The sequence below is a fragment of the Bombina bombina genome, chromosome 6 (assembly GCF_027579735.1).
Source record: "Bombina bombina isolate aBomBom1 chromosome 6, aBomBom1.pri, whole genome shotgun sequence".
In the NCBI taxonomy this organism is placed as follows: Eukaryota; Metazoa; Chordata; class Amphibia; order Anura; family Bombinatoridae; genus Bombina; species Bombina bombina.
In genome coordinates, this window is record NC_069504.1 from 169,005,690 (window position 1) to 169,027,135 (window position 21,446).

Genomic DNA, 21,446 nt, shown 5'->3' on the forward strand with positions numbered 1-21,446 from the left:
CGGGTCATCATTACTTGTGGGATATTTGCTCCTCCCCAACAGGAAGTGCAAGAGGATCACCCAAGCAGAGCTGCTATATAGCTCCTCCCCTCTACGTCACACCCAGTCATTCTCTTGCACCCAACTAATAGATAGGATGTGTGAGAGGACTGTGGTGATTATACTTAGTTTTTATAACTTCAATCAAAAGTCTCTGTGCTATATGTGCTAAAGCCAAAGTGGAGCCCAATAGAAATTTATGTACTAATTGCATTGATGCTACTTTAAATAAAAGTCAATCTGTACAAATTGAACATCATTCACCAAACAACGAGAGGAAAGTTATGCCGACTAACTCTCCTCACGTGTCAGTACCTGCATCTCCCGCTCGGTCGGTGCGTGATATTGTAACGCCGGGTACTTCAGGGCAGCCATTACAAATCACATTACAGGACATGGCTAATGTTATGACTGAAGTTTTGTCTAAATTACCAGAACTTAGAGGGAAGCGTGATCACTCTGGGGTGAGAACAGAGTGCGCTGATAATAATAGGGCCATGTTAGATACTGCGTCACAGTATGCGGAACATGAGGACGGAGAGCTTCAATCTGCAGGTGACGGTTCTGATCCCAATAGAGTGGATTCAGACATTTCTAATTTTAAGTTTAAGCTTGAAAACCTCCGCGTACTGCTAGGGGAGGTATTAGCGGCTCTGAATGATTGTAACACCGTTGCAATCCCAGAGAAATTATGTAGGCTGGATAGATACTATGCGGTACCGGCGAGTACTGACGTATTTCCTATACCTAAGAGGCTTACAGAGATAATTACTAAGGAGTGGGATAGGCCCGGTGTACCCTTTTCCCCCCCTCCTGTATTTAGAAAAATGTTTCCAATAGACGCCACCACACGGGACTTATGGCAGACGGTCCCTAAGGTGGAGGGAGCGGTTTCTACTCTGGCTAAGCGTACCACTATCCCGGTGGAGGATAGCTGTGCCTTTTCAGATCCAATGGATAAAAAATTAGAGGGTTACCTTAAGAAAATGTTTGTTCAACAAGGTTTTATATTGCAACCCCTTGCATGTATTGCGTCTGTCACGGCCGTGGCCGCTTTTTGGTCCGAGTCCCTGGAAGAGACTCTTGACTCAATAACTATAGATGAGATTTCAAACAAGCTTAAAACACTTAAGCTAGCTAATTCATTTGTTTCAGATGCCGTAGTACATTTAACTAAACTTACGGCTAAGAATTCCGGATTCGCCATTCAGGCACGCAGAGCACTGTGGCTAAAATCCTGGTCGGCTGACGTTACTTCTAAGTCTAAGTTACTTAACATACCTTTCAAAGGGCAGACCTTATTCGGGCCCGGTTTGAAAGAAATTATCGCTGACATTACAGGAGGTAAAGGCCATGCCCTGCCTCAAGACAGAGCCAAACCTAGGGCTAGACAGTCTAATTTTCGTTCCTTTCGTAATTTCAAGGCAGGAGCAGCATCAACTTCCTCTGCACCAAAACAGGAAGGAGCTGTTGCTCGCTACAGACAAGGCTGGAGACCTAACCAGTCCTGGAACAAGGGCAAGCAGGCCAGAAAACCTGCTGCTGCCCCTAAGACAGCATGAATTGAGGGCCCCCGATCCGGGAACGGATCTAGTGGGGGGCAGACTTTCTCTCTTCGCCCAGGCTTGGGCAATAGATGTCCAGGATCCCTGGGCATTAGAGATCATATCTCAGGGATATCTTCTGGACTTCAAATCCTCTCCCCCAAAAGGGAGATTTCATCTGTCAAGGTTGTCGACAAATAAAGAAAGAGGCGTTTCTACGCTGTGTACAAGATCTTTTACTAATGGGAGTGATCCATCCGGTTCCGCGGTCGGAACACGGACAGGGGTTTTACTCAAATCTGTTTGTGGTTCCCAAGAAAGAAGGAACCTTCAGACCAATCTTGGATTTAAAGATTCTAAACAAATTCCTAAGAGTTCCATCGTTCAAAATGGAAACTATTCGGACAATCCTACCCATGATCCAAAAGGGTCAGTACATGACCACAGTGGATTTAAAGGATGCTTACCTTCACATACCGATTCACAGAGATCATTACCGGTATCTAAGGTTTGCCTTCCTAGACAGGCATTACCAGTTTGTAACTCTTCCATTCGGATTGGCTACGGCTCCAAGAATCTTCACAAAGGTTCTGGGTGCTCTTCTGGCGGTACTAAGACCGCGAGGAATTTCGGTAGCTCCGTACCTAGACGACATTCTGATACAAGCTTCAAGCTTTCAAACTGCCAAGTCTCATACAGAGTTAGTACTGGCATTTCTAAGGTCGCATGGGTGGAAGGTGAACGAAAAGAAGAGTTCTCTCTTTCCACTCACAAGAGTTCCCTTCTTGGGGACTCTTATAGATTCTGTAGAAATGAAGATCTACCTGACAGAAGACAGGTTAACAAAGCTTCAAAATGCTTGCCGTGTCCTTCATTCCATTCAACACCCGTCAGTGGCTCAATGCATGGAGGTGATCGGCTTAATGGTAGCGGCAATGGACATAGTACCCTTTGCACGCCTTCATCTCAGACCGCTGCAATTGTGCATGCTAAGTCAGTGGAATGGGGATTACTCAGATTTGTCCCCTACTCTGAATCTGGATCAAGAGACCAGAAATTCTCTTCTTTGGTGGCTTTCTCGGCCACATCTGTCCAGGGGGATGCCATTCAGCAGGCCAGATTGGACAATTGTAACAACAGACGCCAGCCTACTAGGTTGGGGCGCTGTCTGGAATTCTCTGAAGGCTCAGGGATCATGGACTCAGGAGGAGAGTCTCCTGCCAATAAACATTCTGGAATTGAGAGCAGTTCTCAATGCCCTTCTGGCTTGGCCCCAGTTAACAACTCGGGGGTTCATCAGGTTTCAGTCGGACAACATCACGACTGTAGCTTACATCAACCATCAAGGAGGGACAAGAAGCTCCCTAGCGATGATGGAAGTATCAAAGATAATTCGCTGGGCAGAGTCTCACTCTTGCCACCTATCAGCAATCCACATCCCGGGAGTGGAGAACTGGGAGGCGGATTTCCTAAGTCGTCAGACTTTTCATCCGGGGGAGTGGGAACTTCATCCGGAGGTCTTTGCCCAAATACTTCGACGTTGGGGCAAACCAGAAATAGATCTCATGGCGTCTCGACAGAACGCCAAGCTTCCTTGTTACGGGTCCAGATCCAGGGATCCGGGAGCGGTCCTGGTAGATGCTTTGACAGCACCTTGGACCTTCGGGAGGGCTTGTGTGTTTCCACCTTTCCCGATGCTTCCTCGATTGATTGCCAGGATCAAACAGGAGAGAGCATCGGTGATTCTAATAGCGCCTGCGTGGCCACGCAGGACCTGGTATGCAGATCTAGTGGACATGTCATCCTGTCCACCTTGGTCTCTGCCTCTGAGACAGGACCTTCTGATCCAGGGTCCCTTCAAGCATCAAAATCTAATTTCTCTGAAGCTGACTGCCTGGAAATTGAACGCTTGATTTTATCAAAACGTGGATTTTCTGAGTCAGTAATTGATACCTTAATACAGGCTAGGAAGCCTGTTACCAGAAAGATTTACCATAAAATATGGCGTAAATACTTATATTGGTGCGAATCCAAAGGTTACTCTTGGAGTAAGGTTAGGATTCCTAGGATATTGTCTTTTCTACAAGAAGGTTTAGAAAAGGGTTTATCCGCTAGTTCCTTAAAGGGACAGATCTCAGCTCTGTCCATTCTTTTACACAAACGTCTGTCAGAAGTTCCAGACGTTCAGGCTTTTTGTCAGGCTTTGGCCAGGATTAAGCCTGTGTTTAAATCTGTTGCTCCGCCATGGAGTTTAAACCTAGTTCTTAACGTTTTACAGGGTGTTCCGTTTGAACCCCTTCATTCCATTGATATAAAGTTGTTATCTTGGAAAGTTCTGTTTTTAATGGCTATTTCCTCGGCTCGAAGAGTCTCTGAGTTATCGGCCTTACATTGTGATTCTCCTTATCTGATTTTTCATTCAGACAAGGTAGTTCTGCGTACTAAACCTGGGTTCTTACCTAAGGTGGTCACTAACAGGAATATCAATCAAGAGATTGTTGTTCCATCCTTGTGTCCAAATCCTTCTTCGAAGAAGGAACGACTTCTACACAATCTGGATGTTGTTTGTGCCCTGAAATTTTATTTACAGGCAACTAAAGATTTTCGACAAACGTCTTCCCTGTTTGTCGTTTATTCTGGTCAGAGGAGAGGTCAAAAAGCTTCGGCTACCTCTCTCTTTTTGGCTTTGTAGCATAATACGTTTAGCTTATGAGACTGCTGGACAGCAGCCTCCTGAAAGAATTACAGCTCATTCTACTTGAGCTGTGGCTTCCACTTGGGCCTTTAAGAATGAGGCCTCTGTTGAACAGATTTGCAAGGCTGCAACTTGGTCTTCGCTTCATACTTTTTCCAAATTTTACAAATTTGACACTTTTGCTTCTTCGGAGGCTGTTTTTGGGAGAAAGGTTCTTCAGGCAGTGGTTCCTTCCGTATAAAGATCCTGCTTGTCCCTCCCGTCATCCGTGTACTTTAGCTTTGGTATTGGTATCCCACAAGTAATGATGACCCGTGGACTGACCACACTTAACAGGAGAAAACATAATTTATGCTTACCTGATAAATTCCTTTCTCCTGTAGTGTGGTCAGTCCACGGCCCGCCCTGTTTTTTATGGCAGGTCAAAATTTTTAAATTATACTCCAGTCACCACTGCACCCTTTAGCTTCTCCTTTCTCGTTGGTTCTCGGTTGAATGACTGGGTGTGACGTAGAGGGGAGGAGCTATATAGCAGCTCTGCTTGGGTGATCCTCTTGCACTTCCTGTTGGGGAGGAGCAAATATCCCACAAGTAATGATGACCCGTGGACTGACCACACTACAGGAGAAAGGAATTTATCAGGTAAGCATAACTTATGTTTTTTATAGTTCTGCACCTTACTATAGAAAACTACAGTGGTGGTAACATTTTAAATATTGTTTTGTCCCAACAGGTTTGGGCTGTTAAACGATGAGCCAGTACCCGTTGCAGATTCTATAGTGGGAGCACTTGCAAAGCACTTGGAAATGATGCTTTCATATGGTAAGGATGGGGGTATTTTAATTTCTCAAAGCTTTATTTAAAGAGAGAGTTTACCCCAAAAAAATGTATCCCCTTTAAATTGTTCCCAATGATCCATTTTACCTGCTGGAGTGTATTAAATCGTTTACAAGTACCCTTATTTCGGCATTTGAAATAGCTAATTTAGCCTGTGGATTCCCAACCTACACTGAAAGTTTCTATACTGAAGTCTAGGCTATTGACAAGTCTACATAAACAGAGCCAGCATAAGAAATTACACTCCCAGTGGGGTGCAGGATAGTTAAGTAATAATGTTAATATTCCAGTGTTCTCTCTAAGTATAAAGCTTTGGTTTACAAACGCATAAAAGATAAGTAAGCAAATGTGTGTACACAAAGTGATAACATAATGAGATCTGATATTACCTGCAAGCTTAACCCATTTCAATAGGTTGTGGTTTAAAAGCACAAAACCAGCTAATTCAAATACACAAATAAACCTGAAAATGCAATTTCCCATACATGTTTTACTCTGCAGCTGGTATAACAAGTCATTGAAAATACATTAATTCTACAGTATACTTTTCTTTTAAAAGAAATAAACAGGTGGTTTATTATTAGACAGCATAGGGTCAAATTTTGAACTATGTATTTATTGTAAAATGCATTGAAATGGAAATCAAAGTGATAACAGTGCTTTTCTCATTATCATGGTATATGAAAATTCATACTCTGGTAGTTTATTGCATCTTACCAATTGGGATCAAGTGGGAACGTAGCAGAAATATTCAGTGCTCCTGCACTTCCTGACATAACCGCCCCATTTCCTGCTGACCCTGCTTCTGATTCGACCTATTTTGAAGTAAGGTACTGCTAGCAAGGCACATTTATCCCACCTTGTGCCTTTAAATGGTTTACTTTTGTATTAACTCACTTGTATATGCTTTAGTTGAAATAATTTTTATTGTCATGGATCACATCAAATACAACATAATAAAACAGTGTGCTGGGTTACAATGTCCTAGTATTCTTAAAACAATTAAAGTTTTCAGCACCCTGTTTATATCATTTTCATCAATTTTTCTCCCCCCTTCCCTAACTCCCTCTCCACCCCCTCCCCTCTTATCCCATTTCCCTAAACCTAAACTTCATAACTGTATACAAAGAAAAACCTTTAACTTTAAACTTTTCCCGTCGAGCAGTGACAATGTTGTAGATTTCTTTAGAACGCTATATCTATATTTAAGAAAGTTCCTATTCTCTCCAATTTAATTGCCCTAAAAAAGCCTTATTGGTTACTTAGTGTTGATCTGTATGTACCTACATATTTCTGTTTATTTAAAATCCAGTGTATCCACATGTTTTGGAATCTCTCAGATGTCCCTTGTATCCATGCAGCTGATTTTAGCATATTATAAACATCTTCAATTTTGATCATTACCTCAGCCCATTCTGGAGCCCCCACTTTCCATTTTCTAGCTATACATATTCTGGTTGCTGTACATATAATATTAACCCATCTATTAGTAATTGAGTTCATTGACTCCTGGGGGATATGTAGTAAGGCCTGTGAGGCTGATAATGTAAAGGAGTCGTCTAGAATCACCTTAAATAGTTGAGAAAGCTTGTCCCATGTAGGTTGTATCTTTGGACACTCCCACCACATGTGAAAATAGGTCCCTATCCCATTACATCCCCGATAACATAATCTACTACCCTGTGTGGTGTAATGTGAGGATTTCAGTGGTGTAAGGTACCATCTATATGAGGTTTTTATTGAGTTTTCGATAAGGTCTGCCCCAATTAAACTTCTCCTCATTGAGGAGAAAATCTGGCTCCAATCTTCTCTATCATAGGTTATAGCTAAATCTTGTTCCCATTTGTCATAAATTACCAATTTTGCTGAACTATTTGCTTCTTGAATGGCTAAGTATAAGCGTGTAATCATTTTTTTATTTCTACCGGGTGTCATTATCATTTGTTCCAGAGCAGTTTTTGGGCAGGCTGGGATGCTGCCTAGTCTATATGTATTTATAGCATGGGAAATTTGGAGATATAAAAACCAGTGCAATGTATTTGGGTGTATTTTATCTCTTAATTGTGTAAATGTCAACAACTTCCCATTGTCTAGGAAATCAGCTACCCTATAGAGGCCTTTATTTCCCCACTTATCTATTTGTTTTTTAAATTCTTTTGGGAGTAGTGTACTTAGAGGTATTATAATAGTGTGTGGCGAGAGTAATTTCAATGTATGTGTTAGTGACCTCCACATAAGCTTAGAATCTTCTGTAGTTTTTAGTTTAATTATCCTCTGGTCTTTTGGATCTGAGGGTTTCCATAATATATCTCCCGGAGTGCTTAGTCTTCCAATATCTGCTTCAATACCTGGCCATGTCATCCCCTGGCAATCTTTACATAAAAGAGCATTTTGTGCCAGTCTGGCAGCATGATAATAATCTCTAAGATTAGGGACTCCTACACCTCCCAATAGCTTGTGTTGTTTTAAAATATGAGCAGCTATTCTAGCTGTTTTATGTCCTCTTATAAATTTAATAATTTCAGATTGTAGTTCTTCAAGCTCTTTTATTGGGATTTTAATAGGTAAAGCTCTAAATAGATATAACAGTCTTGGTAGGACATTCATTTTAATGGCCGATAATCTGCCATACCAAGAAAAGTTCCCTTTCTTCCATTTCAATATATCTCTTCTTATAGTTTTGTAAATTGGGATGTAGTTTGCTTTATACAATGTTTCTATGGTGTTTGTGATTTGTATGCCTAGATATTTTAGGGAATGATTAACCCATTTAAAATCAAAGTTCGCTTCTATCAACTTTTGTGCACTTGTATATGCTTTAAAGGGACATTCCAGTCAAAACTTGCTATTTTTTTTTTAATTTTGTTTGCACAAATATTGATTATTTATATCCTCATGATAAATTTGCATCGGACACTGTGTTTTTGTTTTTTTGTCCTGTTGAAAAATCTAGTTTGAAAATATTTGTCCCCCTTTTAAATGTTACTATTGTTGTGATTTTAATTTTTTTCCACCACATTTGTAATAAATTAAGAATTTTGGATCATTCTAATGAAACTTTTATAAAATTAGTATGTTTTGTTTCCCAACGCTCAGGACCTGGAGAAAGAGATATGATTGTTATGAGAAACGATGTTGGCATCAGACATCCCTCTGGTCATCTGGAATCCAAAAATATCAGTTTGGTCGTTTATGGGGATGTAAATGGTTATACTGCTATGGCAAAAACAGTAGGTTATCCTACTGCCATAGCTGCTAAAATGGTTTTGGATGGTAAGCAATTTACTTATTAATTTTATTGCTAAGAGCTACAGTATTATTGTGTTATGTAATCCATATTATATAATTATAAAATATAAGCAGCTATTTCAATCAGTTATCCAAATTATCTATGATACTATATTAAAAAATCAAAAATAATTTAAAATATAGGAGTAGGTTATCTTTGCTAGTTTAATAGTACTTATAGAATTAAACTTGAAATGTCAGATTTGAGAAGCCACTGAATGCTTTTAGAGAAAGCATGATCCAATGGTGCGTGTCCTTAACATAAGCTCTAGTCTGAATTATTAATGCAATATGATACCACAGGTAAGTGCAAGCCATTAACTGAGCTTACTGACACTAACAGCACACGTAGTAAAATATCCTAAAGTATATGTGTGAGCCCCTAGCATAGGCTGATGCCGTGAGGGACAAGCACAAGATACTGGCGTATGCTTTAGGTGTGATCTACATGCACAGACTAATGCTGTGGGGGGCATGCACAGGTTAAACGGACAGGAAACCCAATTTCTTTCATGTAAGTGACAAGAGTCCATGAGCTAGTGACATATGAAATATACATTCCTACCAGGAGGGGGCAAAGTTTGCCAAAACTCAAATGCCTATAAATACACCTCCCACCTCACTCATACCTCAGTTTTACAAACTTTGCTTCTCATGGAGGTGGTGAAGCAAGTTGTGCTTGATTTTCTTCTGTAAAAGGCGTTTCTAAGCATTTTGAAGCCCAATTCCTCTCTAAGTACAGTGTTTGTCTGAGAGATGTGAAGGGAGCATTGTCTGATGATGCCATGTTATTGCCTATGGGAAATCTATTCTAAGGTTCTCTGTAAATCGGTTGCAGGGATTCATCTGCTGCCTCCCTTTACAGATCAACATTATACTCCTCTACCATTACCTCTGCTGATATGTTTTAGTACTGGTTTGGCTGTCTGCTATATGCGGATGGGTGTCTTCTACTAAGTATATATAATTTTTTAAGACACTCTAGTTGTAACTTTTTTTTCAAATTTTGTGGGCTAATAGGATTGCGATGATGAAAAATGCTGTTCTTTATTGCGTAATTTTTGGCTTGCAGTTGCGTCGTTTCATTTGTTAGCTTTGGCGCCAAAAGTTTTTTTCTTTCTAATGACACGGTGAGTCCACGGATCATCATAATTACTATTGGGAATATCACTCCTGACCAGCAGGAGGAGGCAAAGAGCACCACAGCAAAGCTGTTAAATACCACTCCCCTTACCCACAGCCCCCAGTCATTCTCTTTGCTTGTATCAGTTGCAAGGAGGGGTAAAGTTAGGTGTCTGATTCTTCAATCAAGAGTTTATTTTTAAAGCAGAGCAGGTTTGCTCATCCAAATCTAAGCTTTTATCCATTCCTTACAAAGGGAAGACTTTTTTTGGGCCTGGTTTGGCTGAGATTATTTCTGATATTACTGGTGGGAAGGGGCATTCTCTTCCTCAAGATAAGAGAAATAAGCAGAAGGGGTCGTCAGTAATTTTTGTTCCTTTCGTAACTTCTCTGGTAAGTCTTGCTCTTCCTTTTCCAAACAGGATCAGTCCAAGCCTTCTTGGAGACACAATCAGTCCTGGAGCAAGGGGAAGCAATCTAAGAAGCCTGCCACTGATTCAAAGTCAGCATGAAGGGTCTGCCCCCGATCCGGGAATGGATCGTGTGGCGGGCAGGCTGTCTTTTTTCGCTCAAGCCTGGGTTCTAGATGTTCCAGATCCCTGGGTGATAGATATTGTGTCCCAGGGATACAGGCTGGAGTTCAAAAATGTTCCTCCCAGGGGCAAATTTCATCTATCAAGGTTATCTGTAGACCAGATAAAAAGAGAGGCATTCTTAAGTTGTGTTCAGGATCTTTCCGACATGGGAGTGATCGTTCCTGTTCCAGTTCAGGAGCAGGGACTAGGGTTTTATTCCAATCTGTTTATTGTTCCCAAAAAGTAGGGAACTTTCAGACCCATCCTGGATCTCAAGTTTGTAAACAAGTTTCTCAGAGTTCCGCATTTCAAGATGGAAACTATTCGGTCAATTCTTCCTCTGGTTCAAGAGGGTCAATTCATAACTACAGTAGATCTAAAGGATGCATGTCTGCATATTCTCATTCACAAGGATCATCACAAGTTTCTGATATTTGCTTTCCTAGACAAGCATTTTCAGTTTGTGGCTCTTCCTTTTTGTATTGCAACAGCTCCCAGGGTGTTTTCAAAGGTTCTGGGTGCGTTGCTGGCAGTTCTCGGGATTGCAGGGGGTTGCGGTAGCACCTTATCTGGACGACATTCTCGTTTAGGCGCCATCTTTTCAACTATCAAACTTCCACACGGAGTTGTTGTTGTCCTTTCTGCACTCCCACTATTGGAAGGTGAATTTAGGGAAAAGTTCCTTGATTCCAGCTACAAGTGGTATTCTTGGGAATTATTATAGATTCTCTGGAAATGAAGATCTTTTTGACAGAAGCAAGGAAGTCAAAAATGTTCAATTCATGTCTGGCTCTTCAGTCATCTCTTCGGCCGTCGGTGGCCCAGTGTATGGAGGTTATTGGTCTGATGGTTTCGGTCATGGACATCATTCCGTTTGCCCAGTTTCATCTCAGACCTCTGCAGTTATGCATGCTGAGACAGTGGAACGGGGATTATACGGATCTGTCTCCAAAGATTGTTTAAGATCAGGCGGCAAGAGATTCTCTTCCGTGGTGGTTGTCTCAGGATCTCCCTTTCCCAGGGAACCTGTTTTTGCAGGCCTTCCTAGGTGATTGTGACCACGGATGCAAGTCTGCAGGGTTGGGGTGCTGTCTGGGGTTCTCTGAAGGCTCAGGGTCCGCGGAGTCGGGAGGAATCGGTTCTTCCTATAAATGTCTTAGAGCTGAGGGCAATATTAAATGCTCTTCTGGCCTGGCCTCAATTGGCTTCAACCCAGTTTATCAGATTTCAGTCAGAAAATATAACGTCCGTGGCTTACATCAATCATCAGGGAGGAACTCGGAGTTCCTTGGCGATGAAGGAGGTAGCCAGGATTATTCAGTGGTCGGAGGCTCAAAATTGTTTTTTGTATGAGATCCACATTCCAGGGGTGGACAATTGGGAAGTGGATTTTTTGAGCAGACAGAGGTGTTTGATTCTTAAGTGGGGTCAACCAGAGTTGGATCTTATGGCATCTTGTCACAATGCCAAGCTTCCGATGTACAGTTCGAGGTCAAGAGAACCTCAAGCGGTTTTAATAGATGCTCTAGCAGTTCCTTGGAAGTTCAGTCTGGCATACGTATTTCCTCCTTTTGCCATTCTTCCTCGAGTTATTGCTCGGATCCGACAAGAGAGGGCGTCAGTAATTCCCATTGCACCGGCATGGCCTCGGAGGATCTGGTATGCAGATCTGGTGGAGATGTCATCCTTTCCACCTTGGAGTCTTCTGTTGAGGAAGGACCTTCTACTTCAGGGCCCCTTCCTTCATCCAATTCTCGTTTCTCTGAAGCTGACTGCTTGGAGATTGAACGCTTGATTCTATCTAAGGGTGGTTTTTCTGATTCAGTTATTGAAACTATGATCCAGGCATGTAAGCCTGTGACTAGAAAGATTTATTACAAGATATGGTGTAAATATCTGTATTGGTGTGAATCTAAGGGCTACTCTAGGAGTAGAGTCAGGATTCCTAGTATTTTGTCTTTTCTCCAGGAAGGTCTGGAGAAGGGTTTATCTGCTAGTACCTTGAAGGGGCACATTTCTGCTTGATCTATTTTGTTACATAAACGTCTGGCGGATGTACCAGATGTTCAATCTTTTTGCCAGGCCTTAGTTAGAATCCGGCCTATGGTTAAGTTTTTGACTCCTCCTTGGAGTCTTAATTTAGTTTTGAGAGTTCTTCAACAGGCTCCGTTTGAGCCTATGCATTCTTTGGATATTAAGTTGATAACCTAGAAGGTTTAGTTTTTGGTTGCTATCTCTTCGGCTCGTAGAGCTTCGGAGCTCTCAGCTTTCCAGTGTGAAGCTCCTTTTCTTATTTTTCATTCTGATAAGGTAGTATTATGTACTGATTTAGGTTTTCTTCCTAAGTTTGTTTCAGATAAGAATATTAATCAAGAAATTGTTGTTCCTACTTTGTGTCCTAATCCTTCTTCTCATAAGGAACGTTTGTTGCACAACCTTGATGTAGTTCGTGCTTTGAAATATATTATTTACAAGCGACTAAGGATTTTCGCCAGTCTTCTTTATTTGTTGTCTTTTCTGGGAAGCGTAAGGGTCAGAAAGCTACGGCTACTTCACTTTCTTGTTGGTTGAGGAGTATTATTTGCTTGGCATTTGAGACTGCCGGTCAGCAGCCTCCTGAGAAAATCACGGCTCACTCCACAAGGGCGGTTTCTTCTACCTGGGCTTTCAAAAATGTTGCTTCTGTAGATCAGATTTGCAAGGCTGCCACTTGGTCATCTTTACACACTTTTTCTAAATTTTACAAATTTGATACTTTTGCTTCAGCTGAGGCTGTTTTTGGGAGAAAGGTTCTTCAAGCAGTGGTGCCTTCTGTTTAGGCTAACTGTCTTGTCCCTCCCTTATCATCTGTGTCCTCTGGCTTGGGTATTAATTCCCAATAGTAATTATGATGATCCGTGGACTCACTGTGTCATTAGAAAGAAAATTAAATTTATGCTTACCTGATAAATTTGTTTCTTTCTTGACACAGTGAGTTCACGGCCCGCCATGTATTTTCAGACAGTTTATTTTTACATAAACCTCAGGCACCTCTGCACCTTATATTACTTCCTTTCTCCTTTCCCTTTGGTCGAATGACTGGGGGTTGTGGGTAAGGGGAGTGGTATTTAACATCTTTACTGTGGTGCTCTTTGTCTCCTCCTGCTGGTCAGGAGTGATATTCCCAATAGTAATTATGATGATCCGTGGACTCACCATGTCAAAGAAACAAAGTTATCAGGTAAGCATAAATTTAATTTCTTCTGCATTTGCCTCATCTTTGTTTGCGTCTTTTTTGGCAGCAAAATTTGCTATATTAAGTAGCTCCCTCTTTTCTCACTGCTCTCATTTGTTTATAGAGGGCTATGTTTGCTTTTGATTTTTTCTTTTGTATAGAATTTTATCATAAGCATTTTTTTCCCATTCCTGAAACTGTTATTTTGAGGAAATTGGATATTTTATTTTAACGTTATTTTTTCTTTTTTGTTACCTTTTGCAACATGTCTCAAACAGATCCTGCCTCTAATATTACTATAGGAACTAATCTGCCTGAACACAATTCTACCAGAGCTAAGTGTGTTATTGTAAATAAGCTGATTTTATTTATTCAGCTCAATTATGTGGCACTTGTTTATTACATGCTGATAATGTCTCTGAGTACAAATACATATACTGTTCTCAGTTTAATGTACCTGATATTCCTGCAGATATGAATTATTTTATTGCTGCAGCCATAAGAAGGCTATGGGGCCTATTTATCAAGCCGTCAACTTACTTGCATTCGACGGCACCAATTCGCTCGCCTAAGATCGCCTAACATCGCTGCCGCGGACCTGAATACGCTCTCCAAAGTTACCAAAAAAGCTGTCAAAGCCGCGCACCAAGTACGGGGCGATGAGCAGCGGACTGTTGTTAACTAACAGTCATCGATCTCGCTGCTCTTCGGCTTTTCCCAGCTTCATTTGTATACTTTCACCAAACACCCACACTATACTACACTGCTTTACCCCTAAACCGCCGCTCCCGGAGCCCACCACAACTAAAGTTATTAACCCCTAAACCGCCGCTCCCGGACCCCGCTGCAACGAAATAAACTTATTATCCCCTAAACCGCCACTCCCGGAGCCCACCGCCACCTACATTATGTTATTAACCCCTAATCTGCCGCCCCTACACCGCCGCCACCTACATTATGTTGTTAACCCCTAATCTGCCGCCCCCAACGTCGCTGCCACTATTCTAAATGTATTAACCCCTAAACCTAAGTCTAACCCTAACCCCCCTAACTTAAATATTATTTAAATAAATCTAAATTAAAATTAATATTATTAACTAAATTATTCCTATTTAAAACTAAATACTTACCTGTAAAATAAACCATAAGCTAGCTACAATATAACTAATAGTTACATTGTATCTAGCTTAGGGTTTATTTTTATTTCACAGGCAAGTTTGTATTTATTTTAACTAGGTAGAATAGTTACTAAACAATTATTAACTATTTAATAACTACCTAGCTAAAATAAATACAAATTTACCTGTAAAATAAAACCTAACCTAAGTTACAACACCTAACACTACACTACAATTAAATAAATTAAATTAGCTAAAGTACAAAACAAAACAAAACAAAACACTAAATTACAGAAAATAAAAAACAAATTACAAGATCTTTAAACTAATTACACCTAATCTAATAGCCCTATCAAAATAAAAAAAGCCCCCCAAAAATAAAAAAAAACCCTAGCCTAAACTAAACTATCAATAGCCCTTAAAAGGGCCTTTTGCGGGGCATTGCCCCAAAGTAATCAACTTTTTTACCTGGAAAAAAAAAATACAAACAACCCCCCAACAGTAAAACCCACCACCCACACAACCAACCCCCCAAATAAATTACTAACCTAAGCTCCCCATTGCCCTGAAAAGGGCATTTGGATGGGCATTGCCCTTAAAATGACATTTAGCTCTATTGCTGTAATTTAGTGTTTTGTTTTGTTTTGTTTTGTACTTTAGCTAATTTAATTTAATTTATTTAATTGTTGTTAATTTAGTTAATTTATTTATTTAATTGTAGTGTTAGGTGTTATTGTAACTTAGGTTAGGTTTTATTATACAGGTCAATTTGTATTTATTTTAGCTAGGTAGTTATTAAATAGTTCATAACTATTTAATAACTATTCTACCTAGTTAAGATAAATGCAAACTTGCCTGTAAAATAAAAATAAACCCTAAGATAGCTACAGTCTTTTTATTTATGTTGCTATATTTGATGTCATTTAAGTTTAATGTCAAATCTATATTTTTAGCTATTCTGACTTAAATAGCTTTATGGCTTAAATCTTGAAATATTGACATAAGTGTCCTTATCTAAATTATTATTTCTATATTTTCAGGGAAATAATTTGTTTGGTTCCTCTGTTACTGGGGGTAAGGGACTTTTTTGGCACTAGACAAATAATTTAAGGGTAAATTTAAAGCTCTCAATTGATTTTCGTTCCTTTCATCTGTAAAGAGAACTGAAAACCTCTAATTTCCCTAAGGCCTCTGGCTATATTTGGAGACCATCTCCGAATTGGAATAAATCCAAGCCTTATAAGGAATTAATCCGGCTCCTAAGTCTGCATGAAAGTGCGGCCCTCAATCCAGTTCTTCTGGTGAGGGGCTGATTAAGGTATTTCAAGACATTTTGGACAGATTCAGTCCAAAATCCATAAAATATTGTTTCTCAGGTTATTAAATAGTTTTTTTAGAATAAGACTTAACTTGGGAAGATTCTTTTTTAGTCATGTTTCAACTAAACCTGTGAAGACTTTTCTGAAGTGTGTTTCAGACCTAGAGTTTTCAGGGGTGTTTGTACCAGTTTCTCAGCAGGAACAGGGATTGGGTTTCTATTCAAATCTATTCATTGTCCCAGAGAAGGATGATTTTTTCAGACCAATCCTAGATCTGAAATTTTTAATCGTTTTGTAAGAGTCTCCAGCTTTTAAGATGGTGACTATAAGGACTATTCTGCTTTTTGTTCGGTAAGGTCATTTTATGTCCACTATAGACTTACAGGACGCTTATCTTCACTTTTTTGATTCATCCAGACCACTATCGTTTTCTGAGATTCTCTTTTTTAGACAAACATTACCATTTTGTCGCTCTTCCTTTTGGTTTAGCAACTGCACCAAGAATTTTCTCAAAGGTTCTCAGTGCTCTTCTTTCTGTAATCAGAGAGCAGGGTATTGGGGTATTTTGGATGATATCTTGGTACAAGCTCAATATTTTCATTTAGCAGAATCTCACACTAAACAACTAAATGTTATTTATTCTAGATATGGTTGGAGGATCAATTTTTCAAAGAGTTTCTTTATTATTTAGACATAGGTTACCTTCTTAGGTTTCCAGATAGATTTAGTGTCCATGTTTTTTTCTCTTACAGGCAATATGAATGAAGTTGATCTTAGTTTGTCTAAACCTTCAGTCTCTCTCATTCTCTTCGGTGGCTATGTGCATGGAAGTTTTAGGTCTCATGGTTGCAGCTTCGGACGAAATCTCTTTTGCTCATTTTCATATGAGACCTCTACAGCTTTGCATGTTGCACCTGTGGTGCAGGGTTTATAGTCAGATATCACAATTGATATACTTAAATCCCAACACTTTATTCTCTCTCTGTTTTGGTGTTTAAACCATCACCTTATTGTTCAAGGGGCCTCCTTTTGTTCATCCTTCCTGGACTGTGATCTCAACAGATGCAAGTCTTACAGGTTGGGGAGCTGTCTGGGGATCTCTGACAGCACAAGGGGTTTGGAATCCTTAAGAGGCGAGGTTTCCAATCATTATTTAGAACTCTGTGCTATTTTTAGAGTTTTTCAGGTTTGGCCTCTATTGAAGAGAAAACTTTACATTTATTTTTCAATCAGACAATTTTACAACAGTGGCATATGTCAAACATCAATGGGGGACTTGCAGTCCTTTAGTAATAAAAGAAGTATCCCTGATATTTTCTTGGGCAGAATCCAACTCTTGTCAAGACTCTGCGATTTATATCTCAGGTGTAGATATTGGGAAGCGGATTATCTCAGCCGTCATTCTGTACATCCGGGGGAGTGGTATCCTTTTCCAGATGTGTTTTTTTTCAACTTGTACAGATATGGGGTCTTCTAGAATTAGTTATGTTGGCTTCTCATCTGAACACGAGACTTTAGATACCTTTCCAGGTCCAGTGATCTTCAGGCGGAAATAATGGATTCTCTAGCAGTTCCTTGGTTTTACCAATCTGCGTAAATTTTTCCACCTCTGGTTCTTCTTCCAAGGGTGATCTCCAAGATCATATTGGAACTTTTTTATGTGTTTCCTCCTGGGTTTTGGTATGCAGAGCTTGTCCGATTGTCCAGTTGCCAGCTTTGGTCATTTTATATAAGACCAGACCTTCTGTCTCAGGGCCCATTTTTTCATCAGGATTTTAAATCTCTAAATTTGAAGGCATTGAAAGTATATGCTTAGTTCTTAAGTCATCAAGGTTTCTCTGATTCAGTAATTAACTCTATGATACAGGCTTGTAGTCTGTTTCAAGGAAGATTTATCATAGGGTTTGGAAAACCTCATCTTGGGCATTATATCCCATACATCACTAGCGCATGGACTCTTGCCACTTACATGAAAGAAAACATAATTTATGTAAGAACTTACCTGATAAATGAATTTATTTCATAGTGGCAAGAGTCCATGAGACCCACCCTATTTTTTGTGGTTATGATTTTTTTGTATAAAGCACATTATTTTTCCAGTTACTTTGATGCTTTTTACTCCTTGTTTTTTATACCTCACTACTTGGCTATACGTTAAACTGAGGTATGAGTGAGGTGGGAGGTGTATTTATAGGCATTTGAGGTTTGGGAAACTTTGCCCCCTCCTGGTAGGAATGTATATCCCATACGTCACTAGCTCATGGACTCTTGCCACTATGAAAGAAACAAATTTATCAGGTACGTTCTTACATAAATTAAGTTTATTTCTTAAGACATGGTGAGTCCACGGAATCAGCAATTACTGTTGGGAATATCACTCTTGGCCAGCAGGAGGCAAAAAGCACCACAGCAAAGCTATTAAGTATCACTTCCCTTCCCACACCCCCAGTCATTCTCTTTGCCCTCAGTGCAAGGAGGAGGTGAAGTTTTGAAGAAAATCTGGAGAAGGGTTAGTCATTCAGTTCCGTGAAAGGTATTCTGCATTCTCAAGCGTCTGGCGAAAGTGCCAGACGTGCTTTCCTTTTGTCAGGCCTTGGTTAGAGTCAGGTCTCTGTTTAAGTCTGTTGCTCCTCCTTGGAGCCTTATCCTTGTTCTAAGTTTTTTTGCAGCAGGCTCCATTTGTGCCTTTGCATTCCTTAGATATAAATGGAAGGCTTTGTTTCCTTTTGTTATCTCTTCTGCTCGGAGAGTTTTGGTACTTTCGGCCTTGCAGTGTAATTCGCCTTACCTTATCTTTCATTCTGATAAGGTGGTTCTTTTTAAATAGAAATGTTAATCAGGAACTTGTTATCCCTTCTCTAATCCTAATCATTCTTCTCATAAGGAACGTCTGTTGCACAGTCTGGATGTTGTGCGTGTTATAACATTTTTACCTACAGCCTTGTTTGTGGGTTTCTCCAGAAGACGTAGGGTCAGTAAGCTCCCGATACTTCTTTTTTTTTTATGATTGAGAAGTATAATTTGTTTTTTGTTTTTTTGTTTTTGAGACTGCTGGTTAGCAGCCTCCTGAGAGAATTACAGCTCATTCCATTAGGGCTGTTTCCTCTTTGTGGGCCTTCAATAATGAAGCTCTGTGGAACAGATTGCGAGACTGCAATTTAGTCTTCTCTGCCTACTTTTTCAAAAATTTTGAAATTTGATTCTTTTACCTTGACTGAGGTTTCTTCTGGGAGTAAGATTCTTCTAGCGGTGATGCCTTCTTTTTAGGTCTACCTGTCTTGTCCCTCCCTAATCATCTGTGTCCTCTAGCTTGGGTATTGATTCCCAACAGTAATTGCTGATTCCATGGACTCACAGTGTCTTATGAAAGAAAACATTTATGCTTACCTGATAAATTTATTTATTTCTTGACACGGTGAGTCCACGGCCCTCCCTTGTTTTCAGACAGTTTTTTATATAAACCTCAGGCACCTCTACACCTTATGTTATTTCCTTTCTCTACTTTTCCTTTGGTCGAATGACTGGGGGTTGTGGGAATGGAAGTGATACTTAACAGCTTTGCTGTGGTGCTCTTTGCCTCCTCCTGCTGGCCAGGAGTGATATTCCCAACAGTAATTGCTGATTCCGTGGACTCACCGTGTCAAGAAATAAATAAATTTATCAAGTAAGCATAAATCTTGTTTTTTTTCTTTCATGATTCAGATAGACCACTTGTTTTTACAAACCTGTCCTCAGGCTTCCCCAACAGGCCAGATTTTGAGGATACTGAACTGCAAATAATCAGATGATTAGTAAACATTTTACCTGCTCTCATTCAAGATAATCCTTAAAATCTGGCCTGTTGGGGAGGCCTGGGGACAGGTTTTTAAACCAGTGGGATAGAGCATACAGCTTTCATATTTACTTCTATTATCTATTTTGCTTTATTTAGATATCCTTTGTTGAAAATCATAGCTAGGTAGACTCAGCACCTGGGTGCCATTTACTGATTGATGGATGCACATTTTATAGATTAGATAATAGAAGTAAATTAGAAAGTTGTTTAAAATTGTGTGCTCTATCTGAATCGTGAAATAAAAAAAATTGGGTTTCCTGTCCCTTTTAATAACATAAGGTTTAGCTGTGGGCCAAAAGTACAGGCTGATGAGTAGGTGACAAATGTAAGATATTAAAGAGATATGAAACTCAAATTTTTCTTTTCTGATTCAGATAGAACATGCGATTTTAAGCAACTTTTGAATTTACTTCTATTATCAATTTTTTTTTAAACAAAAAAGCAAGAATGTAAGCTTAGTAGCCGGTCTAGTTTTGGTTCAGCACCATGGATACCCTGGATAGAGCTTGCTGATGATTGGCTACATTTAAAAGGCATAATTATTTACACAGTCCCTAGACTTTGAGGCGTAATGCAACTTTGCTTGAGTTAATAATGCATTGTTGTTACTCTGACAGCCAATTTATTTATAGCCCTTATATGAACACTTCAGAAGAAATAATGTATTGCTTTGATATAATACTAAGTAATACAAAATTCATATTTTGAAGCTTTTTATAAGGTTTTTCTAAATCTCTAGCCTTACATTACTGTTCTTATTTCAGGTGAGATCGACAGCAAGGGCTTGGTTATTCCATTGACTAAGAATATTTATGGACCAATACTGGAACGAGTGAAGGAGGAAGGAATTTTTTATAATTCAAAAAGTACTTTCTCACTCTAATTATGTCTATGGCTTTGTTTTATGCAATAAATTATACAGTTCCGTAGTCATGTAGCAATCACTGTATAGTAATTTCAGCATGTTTATATTGAAGTAATGTTTACAGATACTCAATGCTTTTTCATTTATGATTATACTGCAACATATGATTATCTGATTGGGTTATCCAAATCTAAAACCTCTTTGGCTTCACAATGAAGCTGTTGTTCATTTGGTATTTTTACCTTTTTGGGTCCCTAAGTTGTATTATTGTCAAAATATATTGTGTAGACCAGTGTTTCTCAACCGCGGTCCTCAAGTTCCCCAACAGGCCAGGTTTTCATTATAGCTGAACTAGAGCACAGGTGAAAGAACCAGCTTATCAGTAACCATGGTTACTAACCTGCTTTTACCCATTTATTTCACCTGTGCTCTAGTTCAGCTATAATGAAAACCAGGCCTGTTGTGGGTACTTGAGGAACACTAATGTAGACAGACTGTCAAAAGGGAACACTGGCAGGTCAGATTATTACATTTCCAATGTTGTTATAAAGAGCAATTAGCCCTGCCAGCAAGTTAAGCACATATCGAGTGCAGTGATTTTTAAATCACTTTTATACTCCTCCAAATCTGATATCCAATGAACATAAAAAAAATAATGAAGCCTTGACATTTCTAAAGCAATATGATTTTTAAAGGGATATAAAACTCTGCTTTTGTTTCACACACACAAGAGTAGCAAACAGAAATGCTTTTTATGTCATGAAAGCAAGGTTAAAATGAAAGAAAATGCTAAGAAGGACTTGGCAGTAACCTTGACAGGGACAGAAGCCTCTGGTGTATAATGTGAATGCAACTTCTTTATGAAGGGCCTTCTCCCAGTTTGGCTTCATTAGGCTTTTGTATCTAGCCCTAGCCATGCTCATTTGCCGAGAAGTGGTCGGACATCATCAAAATGGTAGTGACAGACAAAACTCTGGAGAGACTGGCCACAACTG

General features: G+C 39.7%; 1 protein-coding gene across 2 annotated transcripts in view; it reads left to right on the forward strand.

The window, feature by feature from the left end:
• AASS (aminoadipate-semialdehyde synthase) overlaps positions 1-20,515 on the forward strand; it is a 188,894-nt gene extending 168,379 nt beyond the window's left edge. For both annotated transcript variants that reach the window (XM_053716671.1, XM_053716672.1), the window contains exons 22-24: positions 5,012-5,100; positions 8,212-8,388; positions 20,351-20,515. In XM_053716671.1, the coding sequence (XP_053572646.1) occupies positions 5,012-5,100; positions 8,212-8,388; positions 20,351-20,469 (385 nt within the window). In that variant the 3' untranslated portion in view covers positions 20,470-20,515. The remainder of the gene's footprint in view (positions 1-5,011; positions 5,101-8,211; positions 8,389-20,350) is intronic.
• Positions 20,516-21,446: the final 931 nt, after the last annotated feature.